This window comes from Prionailurus bengalensis, chromosome E2 (genome assembly GCF_016509475.1).
Source record: "Prionailurus bengalensis isolate Pbe53 chromosome E2, Fcat_Pben_1.1_paternal_pri, whole genome shotgun sequence".
Classification (NCBI taxonomy): Eukaryota; Metazoa; Chordata; class Mammalia; order Carnivora; family Felidae; genus Prionailurus; species Prionailurus bengalensis.
The window spans coordinates 704689-722793 of record NC_057352.1 but is presented as its reverse complement, the minus strand read 5'-3'; the positions used below and the strand labels follow the sequence as shown (position 1 = coordinate 722793).

The 18105-nt window shown below is 50.2% G+C and overlaps 1 protein-coding gene across 1 annotated transcript in view; it reads left to right on the top strand.

The window, feature by feature from the left end:
* ZSCAN1 (zinc finger and SCAN domain containing 1) overlaps positions 1-18105 on the top strand; it is a 22445-nt gene extending 4340 nt beyond the window's left edge. Inside the window, exons 3-7 of the mRNA XM_043600956.1 lie at positions 5413-5554; positions 5777-5862; positions 12021-12246; positions 12368-12426; positions 12529-18105. Of these exons, the coding sequence (XP_043456891.1) occupies positions 5413-5554; positions 5777-5862; positions 12021-12246; positions 12368-12426; positions 12529-13625 (1610 nt within the window). The 3' untranslated portion in view covers positions 13626-18105. The remainder of the gene's footprint in view (positions 1-5412; positions 5555-5776; positions 5863-12020; positions 12247-12367; positions 12427-12528) is intronic.

The window sequence follows — 18105 nt, the reverse complement described above, 5'->3', positions numbered from 1 at the left end:
GTGGACAGGGTGCCTAAAGCCCAGATGAAATCCAGTGGGAGCCTGACTCTCTTTCCTGTGAGTGGTCCTCTCCAGTCGCTGTGGCCCAAATGCAGGGTGAAGACAGAGCCAATATTTCCATTCAAAGTTCCTGATGGCTGGTGTCTGGAAAAATATCTGAACAGAACAGGTCTCTTCTCATTTTAGTCCATAGTGTGTCCCTCCCTCTGGCCCAGCCGTGAACCTGGGTACCCAGGAGTGTTGTGCCCACTGCAGCCTGTTTATTGACAGTGATGCTCTCAGGCACAAGAGGGAGAGCACTGGGAGAGAGAGCACACGCCTGGGGCTCTGCTTTTATTGGAGGGAGGCTGTCTAGGGTCTTAGAAATATACTCTTTATTGGCTAATTTAAAGCAGAAGAGTGGTAATTAGAGTGTGAGAAAGGAGAACTAGGTCACCCAAACTGTCAGTTATCTGGACTACCCAGGGCTTTCCGAAAGAGGGACCTCCATGACTGGGGGCTGCCCAATTCCTTATCTCCTTTTTTGCTGGAAGCTGTGTCATACAGCTGCAAATATGTTTATTCCAGATGGATGTATTTGAAATGGTTGCCTCAGCAATCAAAAGTTTAATGACTCCCCACAACCATCATCCTACCTTCTGTTCACACAGAAGCAGAGGGAGCTGTCAGCTCCTATGCCAACCCTGCAGCAGTTCTGACCCCACATCCTGTCCTGGCTGGGTGCTCTGATCACCTACCTCCACGGCCTTCCCTCCCTACAGTCCGCAGCCTTGACCCTCACTGGATCCAGGGGTATCCAGCTCATCTTCAAGGCCTGGCTCAGACATCCATCCCTCTGAGAGGCTGCCCTGCAAGATGCCACTCATGTTCTTCGGGGTCCTTACCCCTCTGCGATGTTTTTAGGGTTTATCCTTTCCCTGCATGTGTCCTAGTTCTCTGTCCTAGTTTATATGAGCTTTATGAGAGCAAGAGCTCTGCATCCACCATCAGGTGGTTCCTGGACAGTGGGCAATACCAGACACCTAGGGGGTGCACAGCCAATCCAGGAGGGGAAAAGGCAGGTGAACAGAAACAGCAGAAAGATCCAAGGATGGGCCTTTGGCAACCACCAGGCACTGTTGGGTATATTGTATGAAGTAAGGGTCCAACTTTATTCTTTTGCACGTGGATTACCAGTAGTCCCAACACCACTGTTAAAAAGACTCCTTTTCCCCACTGAATGGTCCTGGTACATTTGTGACAAATCATTTGGCCGTAGATTCTTAGTTCTGGACTCTCTTAGTTCTGGACTCTCAATTCCTTTCCATTCTACAAGTCTGTCTTTATGCCAAATTTGTCTTGTAGCAAATTTTGAAAATTGTAGTAAATTTTGAAATCAAGAGGTATGTGTCTTCCAACTTTGTCCTATTTTAGGGCTGTTTTGGCTATTCTGGGTCCCTGGCAATTTTATATAAATTTTAGGACCAGCTTTTTATTTCTGCAAAGAAGGAAAAATGCTGTTGGGGTATTTATAGGGATTACATTGGACCTGTAGATCACTAAATAATTTTGCTGTCTTAATAATATTAAATTTTCTAATCCATGAACACAGAATGTGTTTAATAATAATAAATAATCATGTTATTTTTCTTTAATTCCTTTCAGCAGTTTTCCGGATTTCAATGTACAAGTCTTGTATCTCCCAGGCTAAATTTATTCCTAAGTATTTTATTCTTTTTGAGTCTATAAGTGGAACTGATTCTTATTATAAATGAAATTTCCTTAGTTTCCTTTTGGGGTTGTTCACTGGTGTTTATAGAAACACACTAATTTTTATGTGTTGATATTGTGTCCTGTAACTTTGCTGAATTCACTAATTAGCTCATGCCATCTGTGAATACAGATAGTTTTTCTTCTTCCTTTCGAATTTATTTTTATTTTTTTTTAAGATTTTATTTTTAAGAAGTCTCTGCATCGAACGCAGGGCTCAAACTCACAACCCCCAGATCAAGAGTCACACACTCCACCCACTGAGCCAGCCAGGCACCCCTTCCTCTCCAATTTAGATGCCTTTTTTTTTTTCCTTTTTGTTGCCTAATTGCTCTGGCTAGAACTTCCAGTACAATGTTCAATAGAAGTGGTAAAAGCAAACATACTTGCCTCATTCTTGATTGGGGGTAAGCTTTCTGTCCCTCAAAATTATGATGCTGTATCATGAAAGGGTGCTGGCTTACATCAAATGCTTTCTCCTCGTCAATTGAGATGATCATGTGATCTATTAATATGGTGCAGTACGAAGCTTGATTTTGATATGTGGAACCACATGAGAGTTTGATTATAGCATGTCTCAGCGTGGGTCTCTTTGAGTTCATCCTACTGGAGTTTGTTCAGCTTCTTGAATGTGTAGATTCAGGTATTGTATCTATTTTAGGAAGTTTCCAGCCATTATTTTTAAAAATATTTTCACTCTCTTTTGATCTTCTCCTTCTGGGATTCCCACTATATGTCTGTTGGTATGTTTTATGGTGTTCCCACAAGTCCCTTAGGCCCTGTTCATTTTTCTTCTCCTCAGACTGTACAATTTTAATTGACCTATCTTCAAGTTTACTGATCCTTTTCTCTGCCAGCTTAAATCTGCTGTTGAACCTCTCTAGCAAATTTTTCATTTTAGTTCTTATATTCTGCTCCAGAATTTCTATTTGGTTCCTTTTTATAGTTTCTCCTTATTGATATCCTTTATTTGTTGAGAACACAATTCCCCTGATTTTTGATAGCTCTTTGTTTATGTATTCCTTTAGCTCTTTGAAGGTATTTAAGACAGTTGATTTCAAATCTTTGTCTAGTTAAGTCCAATGTCTGGGCTTCCTCGAGGATAGTTTCCATTAGTTTCTTTTATTCTTGTGAATGAGATATACTTTCTTGGTTCTTTGTATGCTTCTTAATTTGTTGTTGGAAACTGGGCATTTTTAGTATTTGATAATATAATGTGATAACTCTGGATATCAGATTCTCTTCCCTCTCCAGGGCCTGTTTATGCTTATTGTGGATTTAATTGTTTATTTTGATAACTTCTTTAAACTATTTTTGAACTATGTTTGTAAAAACTACATTCTTTGTTGTGTGTGCTCACTAAAGTTTCTGTTTCACGAATTTAGTGGTTAGCTAGTGATGTGACAGAGATTTCCTTAAATGCCTGGAGCCAACAAAACAAAACTCTCCTGGTTTTTGTTGGTTGGCTCTGAGTTGAGGTCCTCCTTCAATGCTTAGCCACTCCATTTACAACTATCTTTAAGTCTTCACTTCCCAGTTAATGGGGCCTAAAGATCAACCAGAGATGATAGCTTGGGATCTTCTCATGTTTCCTACCATGTGTTTAGCCCTGAGCATATGCATGGCCTGCTAGACTCTCTAGTAAAGTCCTTATTCCTACATGTACTTCTTTCTCCAGACTCTTCTTTCCTAGGCTTTTTGGTCTCACTGCTGCTTGCTCCACTTATCCCTTGTTTCAGGTGACTAGTATGTCAGGTTGTGACTAGTATGTGCCTTTAAATGCTTTTGGCAAATGCTGTTCCGGAGGCCACTCCAGTCCTGAGGGTTCTGAGAGGGCATAAGGAAGGCAACCTCCTGACCCAATCCTTCAGAGAGTCATCAGACAGGTCAAAACACACAGATGCAATTCTTTGGGAACAAGATATGTTGTGCCCCCTGTGGCTTCAGCAAGCCACACCAATAATATGGATTGCCATCCCCACAGCCCCTTTTAGCTGGGGAGTGGGGTTGGTAGGCAGGTAAGTAAAAATGCCACAAAACCTTCTAGTTGAAATTCAATAGCTTCTTTCTTCATTAAGCATTCCCTCATCCTTGTAAGTTTTTTTTTTTTAATCAAATTCAAGTTCCCAAAAAGTTAAGTCTGGAAGTTTTTGCCAGCTTAATTGTTGCTTAATTGTGGATGCTTAATTGTGGAGGGATGGACTTTGGGAGCTCCCTACTCTGCCGTTTTTTGGTAATGTTACCTTCCTGTTTGCTTTTTAAAAATAATAATGTTATTGAAACATAATTTCCATACCATATAATTCACCCACTTAAAAATACACAATTCAGTGATTTTTCATATATTCACAGAGTTGTGCAACCATTACCACCATCCAATTCCAAAACATTTTACTCCCTCCAAAAGTAAACCTCAGACCATTAGCAGTCACTCCCCATTCTCTTCTCCCCCCTAATCTAATCTACTTTTTGTCTTTATGGATTTGTCTGTTCTGTACATTTCATATAAATGAAATCACACAATATGTGGCCTTTTGTGTCTGGCTTCTTTCACTTAGCACAAGGTTTTCAAGATTCATCCGTGTTGTAAAATATATCAGTACTTCATTTTTTTTTTTTTATGGCTGAATAATACCCCATTGTATGGATATACCACAGTTTGTTTCTCCATTTATCAGCTGATGGACATTTGGGTTGTTTCCACTTTGGGGCTTTGATGAACAATCCTGCTATGAGCATTCACATACAGATACTTGTGTGGACATATTTTCATCTCCCTTGGGAACACACCTAAGGAGGAGAAGTGCTAGGTCCTATGGTAACTCTATGTATAACTTTTTGAGGAACTGCCAAATTGCTTTCCAAAACTACAGTTTGCTTTTTATATGACACATTTTGAGCCTATAAAACTGTGGAAAGTATTATAATGAACACCTGTGTAACTGCCATGAAGCCATCTCAGAGCCTAACCTCCTGAAAGGCAGCTTGATTTGAAGAAATGACACACTGTGGAGTTCACTGGATCCTCATGTCCCCTCACACTCCTCTCAACCCTACTCTCCCTGTTGCTCCAGAGGCAAAGCCTTGAATCTCTCATTGCATGTGCATGTTTGTACTTTTTCCTCTTATTTTGTATCCATAACAGTGTATGGCTCTGTTTCCCAAGTCCTAAACCTTCTATAAATGGTGTACCTTCTGTTAACTGTTATTCTGCCCTGGCTTTTGTCCCTCTACAATGTGTTTTGTGGTAGATCCAAGGGGGCTCTGCTTCAACCGTCTTTGCTACCTGACCACATTCCACCTCATAAAGACTTCTGTCCAGGCTTTTCATGTTAGTGCTACAGGATATGTCTTCTTCATGGGCCTCTCAGGAGCACACATGGGCATGGAGTGTTGGGTGAGAAGACCTGTCCTCGGCTGCCTCTGGGATCACCATGGCATGCCTGGCAGCCGTGGAAAGGTCTGGAGCAGGGGGTGGGGTGGGGCTGCATTTAGAAGCTTGTTGGAAGGATGGAGGCAGTGACACACTATTGCTCTTACCTTGGCCTCACTGGGGGTCTTCAGAGATGTTCCTGGGATGTGTTGCCCTCCTGGTGCAGGAAACCTGGGGGATTTGGGGGCTCTGGGCCCACAAGCCTCTCACCATCCCTTTCTCCCACCCAGTTCTGGTATCTCTCACCGACCACCAGGACGGGAGCATCAGCGAGGAGGAAGACGGGAAGAACCAGAAAGACCCATGCCAGGTGAGCCCAGGGCCCCTGGCTCCATGCTCCTACATTCCCAGGGCACCACGGGCATCAGTGCTGTGACAGGCTCAAGGACATCCCACCCAAGCTCTGTGCAAGGCTGTCCCCAACACTCCCAAGAAGCCTGAACTCCACACCTCTAAGTGGTCCCACAAATCCCAAAACCTGCTGGGGCTCAATGCCGGGCCAAATACAGTAAAATAGGGCTGTGCTTTGCTGCAGACATCACAGACACCATCTTCATCCCCCTCCACTTGGGCCCTCATCCAGTCCTTTCCCAGACACGAGCCAGATGCTGTAGCCCACGACTACATGCTGGGCGGTCAAAAGATTTCTGGTGCTACCACTCCCAAGTGCCGGCACATAGGTGCCTGGGGGCCCTGGCCTGGGTCCCATCTGTGTTACTCTCTGTAGTAGTCTTATACCAGAAAGCCCTGTGGATTCTTGGAGGAGCCGGGAAAGACTCTGAGAGGGTGTCCCTCGCAGCAAGATCTGTTCCTGCAAAGGCCCCAAGTGAGAGGGGACCTGGGATCAAGTGTGTGTCAGGGACCCAGGGAAACTTGGTGTGGCTGGCACTCACCGAGTGATGGGGACAGGCCTCCAGCAGGGACTGGAGTGATTAAAACCGGGTGAGGGGGGGATGGGGGAGCAGGGAAGACCATGTAGATTTGTTAACAGGTAAATCACAAAAGAAACAAAAGCCAAACCACATTTCCTTCCCCCGGCACCAGATTCACAGCACCTTCCTCTCACCTCCTGTCACCTCTGTGACCTCACCCTTTCCGAGACCACAGGCCCCTCTGTCTCTCACTAATCTGCCCCTCTCTGAAATGTTAACCCTCCGTGCGAAACCCCTGTCAGGATCTTCATCCCCTGCAGGTGGCTGTCAGCCTGGTGTCCATGAGGCATCCTACCTCTCATACAGGGTCGTGTGGCCCCCCTCATTCATGATCCATACCGCCATCTTCCCCTCCCAAGCCCCTCTACACCATTCACAAGCAACCTGGAAGCATCTCTGGCTTCCTTGTGTTTTCTATGTCCGTGCTCTGAGAGAAAAAGGACAGGAGTCATGTGCTTACCTTTTAAAAATGGGAATATCACAATGAGCACATTTGGAAGATGGAAGATCACTAGCCGTCAGGGAAATGCAAATTAAAACCACGGTGAGACATCATTACACACCTGCTGGAATGGTTAAAAGTAGAAAGAGGGACAGCACCAAGTGCTGGCAAGGATGTGGAAAAACTGGAACTGTTTCATTGCTGGTAGGAATGGAAAATGGAAAAATGGTTTGTTTCTTATAAAGTTAAGTATATACATGACATATGACCCAGCAATCCCCCTCCTGGGACTGGGTGTTTACCCAAATGAAACAAAAACTCATGTTCCTACAAAAACCTGTACACAAATATTCATAGCATTTGTTTGTAACAGCCCCAAACTGGAAACAACCTACATGTCCCTGTGATTGGATAAACACTCACTTATCCTGCACACCATGGAATACTACTCAGCAACATAATGGAAGAAACTCTTGATTCACACACAACTTGGATGGATCTGAAGGCCACTATGCTATCAAAACAGTTAATCTCAATAGGTACATACTATGAAATCCCATTTATATGACAATCTTGAAAAGACAAAATGATAGCCACAGAGAACAGATCAGTGGACACCAGGCAGGAGTTCTGGGTTGATGAAACGTGTGACTATATGGGGCCAGCACGAGGGAGTTTTCCCCAGGTGGTGGGACCATTCTGGTCCTGACTGTGGTAGTAGTTTCATGAATCTATATATGTGTTAAAATTCACACCTGCATATGAACATGTGTGCATACACACGCATACATACATACACGCACACACACACACACACACACAACAATTTTATACAATTAAGTAAAATTAAGATAAGTTAAATGAAAGAACCATTAAAAATGAGAATATTTCCCATCAAGCCAAAGTCCAGTCCCTTGTGTATCCCCAGAGACCACCGCACTCATGCTACTGGGGTCTAGCATCATTTTGAGGTTTGATTTGCATGGCTGGTTTTTTGAAGGACCCACCAGTCTGTATTTTGTTTCTTCTCTGGCCACTATGTTCTTCTGCCTGGAGACTGTTTTCATCTTTAGTTAATTAACAACAATAAAAGAAAGACATCTAAACGAAAACATGAGACAAAAGATGAATAATCCACCCACCCTCAGCAGAAGAGCCCATCCCACCAAAGAAACATGTGTACCTTTGTAGACATCACCGGCAGATCATCCCCGCCCTTGAACTCACCTGTGTGAGTTTCTATCTCTGACCTGCTATGGCTGAGAGGGAAAAAAGAGTTATTAGTTGTCTTGTTTTAGGCTTGCAGGAGGAAATATCTTTTTTGTTTATTTCTTTATTTGAGAGGGGAGAGGAGAGACTGAGAGAAAGGGAGAGAGTAAATCCCAAGCAGGCTCCATGCTCAGCACGTGGAGCCCTACTTAGGGCTCAATCTCACGACCAGGAGATTACGACCTGAGCCGAAACCAAGAGTCAGACACTTAACCGACTGAGCCACCCAGGCACCCTAGAAATATATTTTCAAGTATCTTTTTGTAAAACTTTTTATCGTGGAAAACTTCAAACACACACCGTGTGGCAGGATGAATAATGACTCCACCAACCCCCTTGGCCCCACCAAATGTCCATGTCCTCATCCTTGGGACCTGGGAATGTTACCATAGGTGGCAAAAGGGACTTTGCAGGTGATTAAGTATGGAATGTGAGCAGAAGAGATTATCCTGGACTATCTCAGTGGATTCTAAATGTAATCACAAGTGTACTTAAAAGAGGGAGGCAGAAGGAGGTTTACCAACAGGAGACAGGGCAGTCGCCTGTGCACAGAGGTAGTGAAAATGGAGGAACGGCCATAAAACAAAGAATGTGGATGTGTCTAGAAGCTGAGAAAAGTCCAGGGAACAGACCATCCCTGGAGAGCCTTCAGAAGGAATGAGCCTTGGCCAACTCTAACTTTAGCCCAGAGAAACTGATTTCTGGCCTCCAGAACTGTGAGAGAAATCTGTGTTTTTTTCAGCCTCTAAGTTTGTCATGATTTGTTACAGCAGCCATAGGAAATCAATACACACTGCATACACCAAAGTAGAGAGGACAATGAACCCAGGGTTGTGTTAGGAATTTCGTGGGTCCTAAGAATTTTTGCCCCATAAAAATCATATCAAAGTTATATTCATGAGCTTCCACAAAATAGTAAAAGTTATATTTTATGACCATTTGGTATAAAGATGAATATGTTCCAGGCTGGAATAGTTGCTATGTTCATTTTGTGTATGTGTCAGCTTTTAAAAGAAATTAAAACATTATCATGAGAAACCCCTTTCTCCAAAAAGTTTCATGGGCTCTGGGCATTATATTTCTGGCACATGACGGATAAGTCAGCCCCAGATGGGCCACAAGTGCCTGACACATAGCCAGATGTGTTGATGAAAATCCCTTTTCTATCCTGAATTCTCCCCTTGGAAATCACACACATGCTCACACTCCATCTCCATGCACTGCAATTAGGGTCTGGGCTTCAAGGACTTTTTTTTTTCCCCCAACTGTATCTATAACATCTTTTTATTTTTAATTTTTAATTGATATAACTGATGTGTAACATCAATTAATATGTATCAGGTGTACAACATAATGATTCAATATATGTATATATTGCAAAATGATCAACTACAATAAGTCCAGTTAACATCCATCACCACACAGTTACCATTTTTTTTTCTTGTGATGAGGACTTTTAAGATTTACTCTTAGCAACTTTTATCAACTACAATCTCCAATCCGTATGTTACAGCCCCAGGAATTACCTTTTTTATAACTGGAAGTTTGTACCTTTTGACCCCTTCATCTATTTTGTCCCACCCCCACCCCTGGCAAGTCTTTTTTAGACATAAACCCAGCTCTGCTTCCTCAGCTAACGCCATTAACAATAATCCGTCAACAGCAGTAAAAGGCTGGTTGGCATTCACATATCCCATTGTTCTTATTTTCTTTTTCTTGGCTGGTTAGATGACAGATGTGGGCCCTCACATCTCACTCATTGCCCAACACTGTCCCTGGAATGACCAGACCCCAGGGCCAACAGGACTTTGGGGACATTTTTGTGTTTGGAGATATAGAGAAGGCCCAGAAATATCCCGGTTTTTGTGCCTGGCCCAGGTCTGTATATCTGCAGACATTTCTGCATGGCAACCTAAGCTTCCAAGCCAGGCGGACTAATATGCCCTAGCACGCCCCCACCAGCGCGCGCGCGCACACACACGCATCCTGGGCTTTCTCTCTCACTTAACCCCTCCACCATCCATGGTCATGGCCTCAGCCACTGAGGAGGCAGGACTGGCAGCAGCTGAAGGTCTCAGGTGGTTGGGGTACCAGGAAGAAGAGGGAGAGGAATTCCTGCCTACTCCCTTGCAGATGGCAGCCTCTCTGGTGACTGTTATAGAATTCAATAAATGTTGTTTTATAATCAAAACTAGTATTTAGCACGAGACAGAAAATCAATAATTCAGCCAAACACATTATCCATATATTCTCAGCCTGAAAGTGAAGAATCTTATACCTTAATTCCCTCCACTGCACCCTGTCCTCAGCTCCCTCCCTCCATGAGTCTCCAGCACCTATCAGTCCCGTCTGGGCCTCTGGGAAGCCTTAGAACCCTGCACCTGCACTCCAGCACCCTGGGAGGGTAGGTTGAGAGAAGCAGAAAGCAGAGACCAACCAAAGACAGGCCTTTCCAACATGGGCTTGACCTCCTGCCTGCTTCTCACTTCTTGTTGGTCCCAATGCACTTTCTCGAATATTGTTTATTTGTATTGAGGGATATCACTGTGCTCTTTCTCTAGCCACAAAGCCTGAATGACCCAGCCACTACAGTGGAAGTTTGCGAAGCCCTTGCCAGGTGCCTAGCTCTGAGCAAGTCGTGCAGATATCCCCTTTGAGACCCAGAGAGGAAAAGCTCCCAGGGCCATACAGCAAGTGGAGCCAGAGCCTGGATGAAAGTTTCAGATTCTCACTATTCAGTGGCAAGCACTGATATCACTTTGTGTGGGATCTGTGTACCCATTGGTGGGATGGGTGACAGGAGTGCTTTGGTGACAGATGAGACCTAGAGCCCCACTGCTGCTCACCACCCTCGGGGGGGGGGGGGACACGCTTGTTCTCAGGGACAGTGCAGCTGTGAGGAACAGTTCAGAACCCCATAAGTGATATTGACCTGACTCCATACATAGGACTCTTCTTAATGCCACCTTGTTGCCATGAAATTGTCAATGGTTTTCAAGTGAGGGTGTATTAGTTAGGGTTTTCCACAGAAACAAAACCAGAAGGATTTATATAGACATACAGAGAGATTTACTGTTGCTTCTTGGCCTTTTGGCGAAGATGAAGTGCAGAGAGATTTACTATAAGGAACTGGCTCACACGATTATGAAGGCCAAGAAGTCCCTGATCTTCTGGTGGGGATTCCATCTCAAGTCCAAAGGTCTGAGGACCAGAGGAGTCCCAGTCTGAGTCCAAAGGCCAATAATCAAGGTGGGGTCCAATATCTGAGGGCAGAAGGTGGCTGTCCCAGCTCAAGCAGAGAGCATAAAGGCACCCTTCTGCCTTCATGTTCACCTTGGGCCCTCAAAGGATTGGGTGATGTTCACCCACATTGGTGAGGATGACCTTTACTCAGACTACTAGTATAAATGCTGGTCTTCCCTGGAGACATCCCCACAGATACCAGGAATGATGTATTACCAGCGATCAGGTCATCCCTTAGCCTAGTCACATTGACACAGAACTGGACACATAGAACACATCACAAAGGAGCCTTGTATTTCCATTTTGCAAGGGGGGGGGGGTGTCTCAAATTATGTCCTAGTAACAGCCCTCTGGGAATGTGCATTTGGGATGTTAAAATTAAATAAAAAAGGAAACTAGATCTGAACATTCCCTGAGCAGACAAAGCCACTTAAAGCCACAGTAAGTGAAACTTAATTTAGTGTGTTCTGCAAAACAAGTGAATTATAATCTGGGCCACCTTGTGCAAATGCCTCTGGCGATTATTAAAGAAACTTAGGTCATCTTCCTAAACGCAGTGTAAGAATAATCACTTTGAGTCAACCCCTGCCACTGGAAAACCCCAGTATTACCTATTACAAAGGTAATAACTGTCACCAAAAAAGTTAAAATGCCTTCCTCACTTTCACTGTATAAGCCTCCAAACTTCCTATCAATCTTGGATTTGAAAGCTCTCAGTTCACAGACTATTCCTATATGCACAATAAACTGTTACTAACTACTATTTATTGGTTTGGTGGCTTTTTTTTTTTTTGGCACCTTTTTTTGGGGGGAGGCAGTGGCTTTAGTTTCGCTATTCCTGGATTTTTGAAAGGAGGCAATGGTGTCTGTCCCTCTGCTGTGGTGGCACTGGGTGGATGGCTCTCTGGTGGCTGCTCCAAGCTGTGGGTGGCATGGGGCAGTTGCTGAATGGGACTGTGTTTGCCATTCCAGGCATCGGAGCTGGGGCTCCCCCAGGAGGGCGAGTGGCTGCAGCCTGCCCAGCCCCAGCGGAGTCCCCACACCAGGGCGGGGGCCGAGGCATCCTGCACCCTGGGCTCACTCGGTGAGTGTTTGGGTCCTACAGCAATCCTGAGGACTGGGGCCTGGCAAGGGTTAGACTTTGCTGATGGCAGTGTTGGGGGTGGGGGGGAGCTTTGGTGATTAACTCTATACCTCCTCCAGATTGTGCACACCAACAGTGGGGACTGATATTGGCACCCCCTGCTCCAACAGCTACTCAAACGTTTCCACCCCTTGACCAGGGCTTCAGCCTCCCAGCATGAAGGCAGACAGACTGAGGATGCTGCAGCATGGGGTCCCTTCAGCAGACTGCCCAGGTGAGGACAAGGGGGCCCTGGGGCTGTGGGATCTGCCCCCAACCCCATGTGCCCCTTTATCTTAAGAGAGGGAAAGATGGAGAACAAGAAGGCTCTACTGAGTACCAGCAGCTGGCTGCCTGCCCTTCTCTGCAGCCCTTGGGGGGCAGGGGCGGGGAGGCAGTGTGGCCTCCAGCCTCTGTCCCTTCACTAACAACCCTTTTCCCTTACCCTCCCCAGGCCTGGGCTGCTTGCCTGTGAAGCCTAGTGTCTGGGATGAGGCTCCCTGTGGGCAGGTCCGGGACAGAGCCCTCGAAAACAGGCACTGTCTCCCCAGGCTGGCCCAGGACACTCCCCAGGCCGAAGGGAGTGCCTGGCAGGCAGGGGCTGCCCCCAGGGACACTGTGCTTCAGGGCACTGCGGGCCAAGGGCCTGCTCCAGAGAAGCCCCTGCACCTGCGCCCTCAGCCCAGCCTGGTTGCAGACCTCACCCTCCCAAGTGCTCAGAGCAGTAGTCCCCAAAAGGGACTTGGGGACCGTGATGCCAGCAGCACCCACCTGCCCTTACTCAAAGACACCAAAGCCTCCCCCGAAGAGTCAGGGCGACCGGCTGTTGCCCCCTCCTCCGGGAGCTCAGCGGCGCCGCCAGTCCCCCCAGGGACGCGGCCCTTCGCGTGCGCCGAATGCGGGGAGGTCTTCACCTGGGTCACCCACTTCATGGAGCACCAAAAGCGCCACCTGGAAGAGGGGCCCTTCTCGTGTCCTGAGTGCGGCAAAACCTTCCTGCACGCCTCTGTCCTGGGGGAGCATCGGAAGATCCACCTGCTGGAGCCGCTGCCCAAGAGGCCCCGCCGGAGCGGGGGCGAGGAGCCAGGAGAGGCCGACCCCCAGGAAGCGGCAGGGCAGGCCCAGGACTCGGATGGAGGCCGGCGCGGTGAGCCCTCCGGCCGCGGGGAGCCCTCGGGTCTCGGGGAGCCCTCCGGCCGCGGGGAGCCCTCCGGTCTCGAGGAGCCCTCCGGTCTCGGGGAGCCCTCCGCCCGCGGGGAGCCTTCCGGCCGCCGGGAGCCTTCGGGCCGCCGCGAGACCTCAGGCCGCCGCGAGCCCTCGGGCCGCCGCGAGCCCTCCGGACGCGAGCGGCCCTTCGAGTGCGGCGTCTGCGGGAAGGCCTTCCCCTGGATGGTCCACCTCCTCGACCACCAGAAGCTGCACGCCACGCAGTGAGCGGACGTGCGTCCCGGGTGACAGCGACCCCCCGGCGGGCTCGTCCCGCGGGGCGACCCGGGACCCACCGCGTCCCCCCCCTCCCCGGTGACAGCGACCCTCGGTGGGCTCATCCTGCGGGGCGACCCGGGACCCGCTTCCCTGCCGCCGTGTCCCCCGGATGACAGCGACCCTCGCGGACTCGTCCTGCGGGGCGACCCGGGACCCGCCGCGTCTCTGGGTGTCGCCGCGCCTGCCTCTTACCCCGAGTGACAGCGACCTTCGGCGGACTCGTCCTGCGGGGCGACCCGGGAGCCGCCGCCCCGTTCTCCAGGTAACAGCGATCTTCGGCGGACACATACTGCGGGGCGACCCCAGAACCGGGCGCGCCTGCCGCTTACCCCGAGTGACAGCAATCACCGAAGGGCTAGTCCTGCGGAGCGACCCGGGACCCGCCACCCCCGCCGCCGCGTTCCCCGGGTGACAGCGACCCCTGGCGGACTCGTCCTGCAGGCGACTCGGGACACGCCACGTCTCTGGGTGTCGCCGCGCCTGCCGCTTACCCCGAGTGACAGCGACCCACGAAGGGCTCGTCCTGCGGGGCGACCCGGAACCTACCGCGTCTCCCGGGTGTCGCCGCGCCTGCCGCTTACCCCGGGTGACAACGAACCTCTGCGAACTCGTCCAGCGGAGTGACCTGGGACCCGCCATCCCCGCCGCCGCGTCCCCCGGGTGACAGCGACCCCTGGCGGACTCGTCCTGCAGGCAACCCAGGAACCACCGCGTGTCTGGGTGTCGCCGCGCCTGCCCCGTTCCCCGGGTGACAGCGACCCCGGGTGTTCGTCCTGCGGGGTGGCCTGGGACCCACCGCGTCCCCCGGGTGTCGCCGCGCCTACCGCTTACCCCGGGTGACAGCGACCCTCTGCGAACTCGTCCAGCGGAGGGACCTGGGACCCGCCATCCCCCCCGCCGCGTCCCCCGGGTGACAGCGACCCCTGGCGGACGCGTCCAGCAGGCAACCCAGGACCCGCCGCGTCTCTGGGTGTCGCCGCGCCTGCCCCGTTCCCCAGGTGACAGTGGCCCCCGGGTGTTCGTCCTGCGGGACGACCCGGGACCCACTGCATCCCCCGGGCGTCCCCGCACCTGCCGCTTAACCCGAGTGACAGCGACCCACGAAGGGCTCGTCCTGTGGGGCGACCTGCGACCCACCGCGTCTCCCAGGTGTCGCCGCGCCTGCCGCTTACCCCGGGTGACAACGACCCTCTGCGAACTAGTCCAGCGGAGCGACCCAGGACCTGCCACCCCCGCCGCCGCAACCCTCGGGTAACAGCGACCTCCGGTGGACTCGTCCTACAGGTCACCCGGGACCCGCCGCGTCTCTGGGTGTTGCCGCGCCTGCCGCTTACCCCAGGTGACAGTGACCCCCCCCCCGGGGGGCTCGTCCTGTGGGACGACAGGACACCCACCTTATCTCCCGGGTGTCGCCGCGCCTACCGCTTACCTAACCGAATGACAGCGACCACCGAAGGGCTCGTCTAGCTGAACAACCTGGGACCAGCCACCCCCGCCACCGCGTTCCCCGGGCGACAGCGACCCCTGGCGGACTCATCCTGCAGGCGACCCGGGACCCGCCGCTTGTCTGGGTGTCGCCACGCCTGCCGCGTTCCTTGGGCGACAGCGACCCCCAGCGCCGCGCTCAGCTGGGCAGTCCGCCGTCTGTGTTCCGCAGGCGACAGAAGAGGAGCTTCGCCAGCGCCAGTTCCAGGAGCTTTTCCGGGGGGCGCCCTTCACCTGCCGGCCCTCCTGCACTCCCGGGAAGGCCACCTCCTGCCCTCACCGACCCTGGGACCCTGGCACAAACGCAGGGCTCTTCTATGTGGTCTTTCCCTTTCCTCTTCTTCTTCTTTTTTTTGTCCCAGCCCACCTTTTCCTTTTTCACTCTTTTTTTATGATAAAGTACACACAACTTAAAACGTGCCATTTTAACTACTCATAATGCACAATTAGATGGCACTAAGTACGTGCATAGGGTCGTGCAACCCATGTATTCTGGTACATTTTCATCACTCCCAAAATGGATTCCCCGTATCCACTAGCAGTCACTTCCCACCTCCCCTCTCTCAGCCCTTGACACCTACTAATCTGCTTGCTTTCTGGAAGATTTTAGGCAGGATTTTTAGGACTGACCAAAACTGACCTGCACACGTTTCCGTTTGACTCACAGAATGACCTTTGTGTTTTTGTTTTTTTTAAAGATAAATGCAAACATTTTTCAAACCATAGATGTCACATAAAAATCTGGCATTATGGTCACCCTGGATCTCCCCAGAGCAGGTGTTGGATCACCCAGGTGCCTCAGTTCACCCCACCACTGCTGGGGATGGCCCACGTGCATCTGGATTCAGCTTGACATCCATCCCTACCCCTTCATCGCTGGGCACCACTTGCCCCCATGCCAACAAAAGCCTTACAAGTGTCTTTTTTTTTTTTTTTTTTTTTTTTGAATTTGGATAGTGTTGGATTGACTCTGACCCCACATAAGCAGAGACCTTCTCCTTTTAATCATCCATAAGTCGCCTTTCAACTGGAAAACTCTTCTGGACCTGCCCCGCCCAACCCACTGCTGCTTCTCAACCAAGCTGCCTCCTTCCTGCACCCATCCGTAGCCTGTGTCCCCTGGCACCTTCCCGGGCCATGCAGGTCCCTCTGCTGCCTTCGCGCTATTTGCTGCACTTGCCTTCTTGGAGCTCTCTCTAGCTGGGCCTCCGGACCTTGTTCTTGCCTCGCTACAGCATCCTGGCTTATCCTCACTGAGGGCTTCCGGCTCTACTCCATGCCTTAATTTCTTGTGAGCTTCAGCTCCCTTCCCAAGCACCTTCTTTCTCATCCTGCTGAGGCGGAGTTTCTTCTTCGAAGCTCAGGTGGCAAGGTGGGGGAGAGGGTCTTGACTCCACAGTCAGCCTGAGTCTTCAGGTACAGCACACACGATGGACAGGATTATCCAGTGTCCCCACTGGTTGGTGACCAGGAGTTTATTCCAATGCAGTTTCCATTCCGATCCCCCTAAGTCAGAGGCATGTTCATAGCTCTCTGGGATGGAGCAGGATTGCAGGAGAGAGTGGGGGCTGCTGCCAGCAAGGCATCAGTCAGACCCCTAACTGCCATGCCCACCCCCCCCCCGAGCCATCCTTGCGTGAATTCTCCGAAGATGTCTGCCTCGGCATCCCACGGACCAACTGCCCTCCAGTGACATCTGCCTGGTGTCCCTCAGTCCTCCACCTGAGCTTGTCCAAAGAACCCTAGTGCGAAAGAAAACCAACAGCCTCCCCTATGCCGTCTCTCCACCCTCCAAGGCCCCAGGCTTGCCCTGTTCCAGTTTCTCCTCTGCACTGAACTGTGCCCGCCTCCCTCTCTCTCTTCTATCGTCTTTTCTCCATCTTTCGATGACTGCAGCTGTGTCTAGGCGAACTCTGCCTCCAGTCCACTCCCCTCCATCCCATCCAATACCCACAGCCAGCAAGATCCTTCTGAAACAGACACGCTGAGATGACATAAAGCCCAGCAGACCAGTTCCCTCGAATCTCTTCCCACGTCAGTAGCTCTTGGCACTGGGGTGGTGGAGGCTGGCCTCCGGTGCGCACTCAGTTCCTGCTTGTCTCCACAATGACTCCTATGCTGGGCCTCCTCACCTCCTCGAGGGATGCCTCCTCTGCTTAGAAAAGTCTTCACTGCAGCATTTACCAGCACCTGGCCCAGAGCAGCCCTTCGTGAGTGAGAATGGGTGAATGGTAACCAAATGAGTATGTGAGCTGCAGCCGCTGCCAAGACCCCACCGCAGGGCTGCAGTAATCAGCCAAGGAAGCCTTACCTGGACCTCTGAGGAGGGGAGCTGGCAGCACCATGGAAGGCTCCCCTCAACACCCTCTGCCTTGGCTGACAGGGGCAAGGATGTGGCCCAGGGCCCTGGGCCTGGAGAGTTGCTCCTCCGAATCCCGATTCACCAAAGCCACCAAACTGAATTAATTGCCCGGCCTGCCTAGTCCCAAGATGCTGCTCAAGCTGTAGTGAGATAGAGCACCGGCCCCTCTCTTCTCTTTCTCCTCACTCCTTGCATGCTTGGCTCACCCTGTGCCTTCCTCTGCCAGCGTCCCCTGCAAGACCCCAACACCTGCCCACTAGGACATTTCCCAGGCTCGTCTGTCCTCCAGCTCTTGTCACAGAGCATCTGCTGGGCCAGGCACTGGGTGCTGTGATGCAGCGCAAATCCTCATCATCTCACGCTCCAGGGAACCAGAGGAAAACAGACCACCCTCCTTCCCACTGAAGCCAGGACCTCTGGGAGGAGAAGAGGCCTGGGCACTGCTAGGTTCTGAGGCTCCCAAAATGATTTTTTGTTTAAAGGATGAAATATATCCACAAGGATAAACGCTGTAATATATTTAAATGTATATGTCAAACAATTTAACAAAATTAGAGTGTAATGAAGTTGTGCTATCCATAA